The following is a 2,097-nucleotide window of genomic DNA, read 5'->3' as shown; positions in this document are numbered from 1 at the left end:
GATACTTAATTCATTTATGCTTATACTCCATTAATATATAGTTGATTTCATCACTTAATTAAGGAATTTGGTTGAGAAATTTGAGGAAGAAGTTGGAAAGTTCTTCAACTAAGTTTTGTGTTTTGATCCGGATTTTGATATCGGATTTGGATAATTTTGGTATGGTTGGACTCGTAGTTAAATGGGCGTTCATATTTTGTAACTTTTGTCGAGTTCCAAGACATTTTTTGAGTTAAATTTTGGATTTTTGTTGGAAAAATTGTATTTTTATATGGAATTTATTCCTATAATTTGTATTGACTGAATCAAATTAATAATGACTAGATTCGAGCCGATCGGAGTCGGAAAATTGAGAGAAAAGCATTCTAATTGAATAATTGAGCATGATTCGAGGTAAGTGGCTTATCTAACCCTGTGTGAGAGAAAATCCCCTTAGGATTTGATACTGTTGTAACATTTTGTGATATGTGAGCGCCATGTACGCGAGGTGACGAGTGCGTACACGGGCTAAATTTGGAAATATCGGTTATTGCTGAGTAGTCTTCTTTTAAATTCTTTAACTGAGTTGCTTTAGTGCAGGAGTTGGGGGTCAAGCTGGTGACTATGATGGCTTGGAGGAGTAGTGGGGATGCAAGCGCTATGTGGACCATGACTACACAGTGCATCAGGGAAGCCACGAGAGAGGTATTAGGGGTCTCAAAGGGTTACTCTAGTAGTCACAAGGGAGACTTGATGTGGAATGGAGAGGTGCAAGGAAAAGTGGAAACCAAGAAAGCGGCGTATCTGAAGCTAGTGGAAAGTGTAGACGAGGAGGAGAAGAGGGCGAATAGGGAGCATTATAAGTTGGCTAAGAAAGAGGCAAAGCTAGCAGTTACGGCGGCCAAGACTACAGCCTTTAGTCATTTGTATGAGGAACTCGAGGTCCGAGGTGGGGATAAGAGGTTGTTTAGGTTAGCCAAGGCGCGAGAAAGGAAGGCGCATGACTTGGACCAAGTGAAGTGCATCAAGGACGAAGAAGGTAGAGTTTTGTTGGATGAGAGGCTTATTCGTCGGAGATGGCAGACCTACTTCCATAGTCTCTTGAAAGAGGAGAGGGACAAGAGCATTGTACTGGGTAATTTGGGACACTCCGGGAGTCGTTGTGACTTTGGGTATTGTAGGCGGATTAGAGTTGATGAAGTCGAGGGGGCTAAGCGTAAGATGAGCAGAGGCAAAGCGATCGGGCCGGATGAAATCCCAGTGGAGTTTTGGAGGAGCACGAGCAATGCAGGCTTGGAGTGGCTCACTAAATTATTTAATGTCATTTTAGAACGAAGAAGATGCCTGAAGAGTAGAGGTGGAGCACGATGGTTCCTGTATACAAGAACAAGGGTGATATCCAAAATTGTAATAACTATCGGGGTATCAAGCTGCTTAGCCATACTATGAAAGTTTGGGAGATAGTGGTAGAGCTAAGGGCGAGAATGAGTATGTCTATTTCTGAGAACCGATTTGGGTTTATGCCGGGGCATTCGACTACAAAAGCCATCCACCTTGTTAGGAGATTGATGGAGCAATATAGGGAGAGAAAGAAGGATTTGCATATAGTGTTCATCGATTTAGAAAAGGCATATGATAAAGTTCCAAGGGAGGTTTTGTGGCAATGTTTGGAGGCTAGAGGTGTACCTGTTGCCTACGTTAGGTTGATTAAGGACATGTATGATGGAGTAAAGAACCGAGTGAGGATGATGGGTGGTGACTCAGACCATTTTCCGGTTATGATAGGGTTGCATCAGGGGTCGGCACTCAGCCCTTTTTTATTTGTTCTGGTGATGTACGTGCTAACGTGCCACATCCAAGCGGAGGTGCTGTGGTGCATGCTATTTGTAGATGATATTGTATTGATCGACGAGACACGAGATGGTGTGAACATGCAGTTAGAGGTATGGAGGCAGATCCTGCAATCTAAAGGTTTCAAGTTGAGTAGGACTAAGACAGAATACTTGGAGTGTAAGTTCAGTGGCGAGACTCAAGGAGGGGAAGGGGAGGTGAGGTTGGACTCGCAGGTCATCCTTAGGAGAGAGAGTTTTAAGTACCTTGGGTCTATTATTTAGGGGG

General features: G+C 43.3%; 1 protein-coding gene across 1 annotated transcript; it reads left to right on the top strand.

Annotated features, from left to right (window-relative positions):
- The first annotated feature begins 606 nt into the window (after positions 1-606).
- On the top strand, positions 607-1,428 carry LOC138895583 (uncharacterized). The gene has a single exon (XM_070180290.1). It carries the CDS (start codon positions 607-609, stop codon positions 1,426-1,428), a length of 822 nt encoding a protein of 273 aa, XP_070036391.1.
- The last annotated feature ends 669 nt before the right edge of the window (positions 1,429-2,097 follow it).

This window comes from Nicotiana tomentosiformis, chromosome 7, assembly GCF_000390325.3.
Source record: "Nicotiana tomentosiformis chromosome 7, ASM39032v3, whole genome shotgun sequence".
NCBI classification, from domain to species: domain Eukaryota; kingdom Viridiplantae; phylum Streptophyta; class Magnoliopsida; order Solanales; family Solanaceae; genus Nicotiana; species Nicotiana tomentosiformis.
The sequence above is the reverse complement of the archived record's forward strand: the minus strand, read 5'-3'. Positions and strand labels throughout refer to the sequence as shown.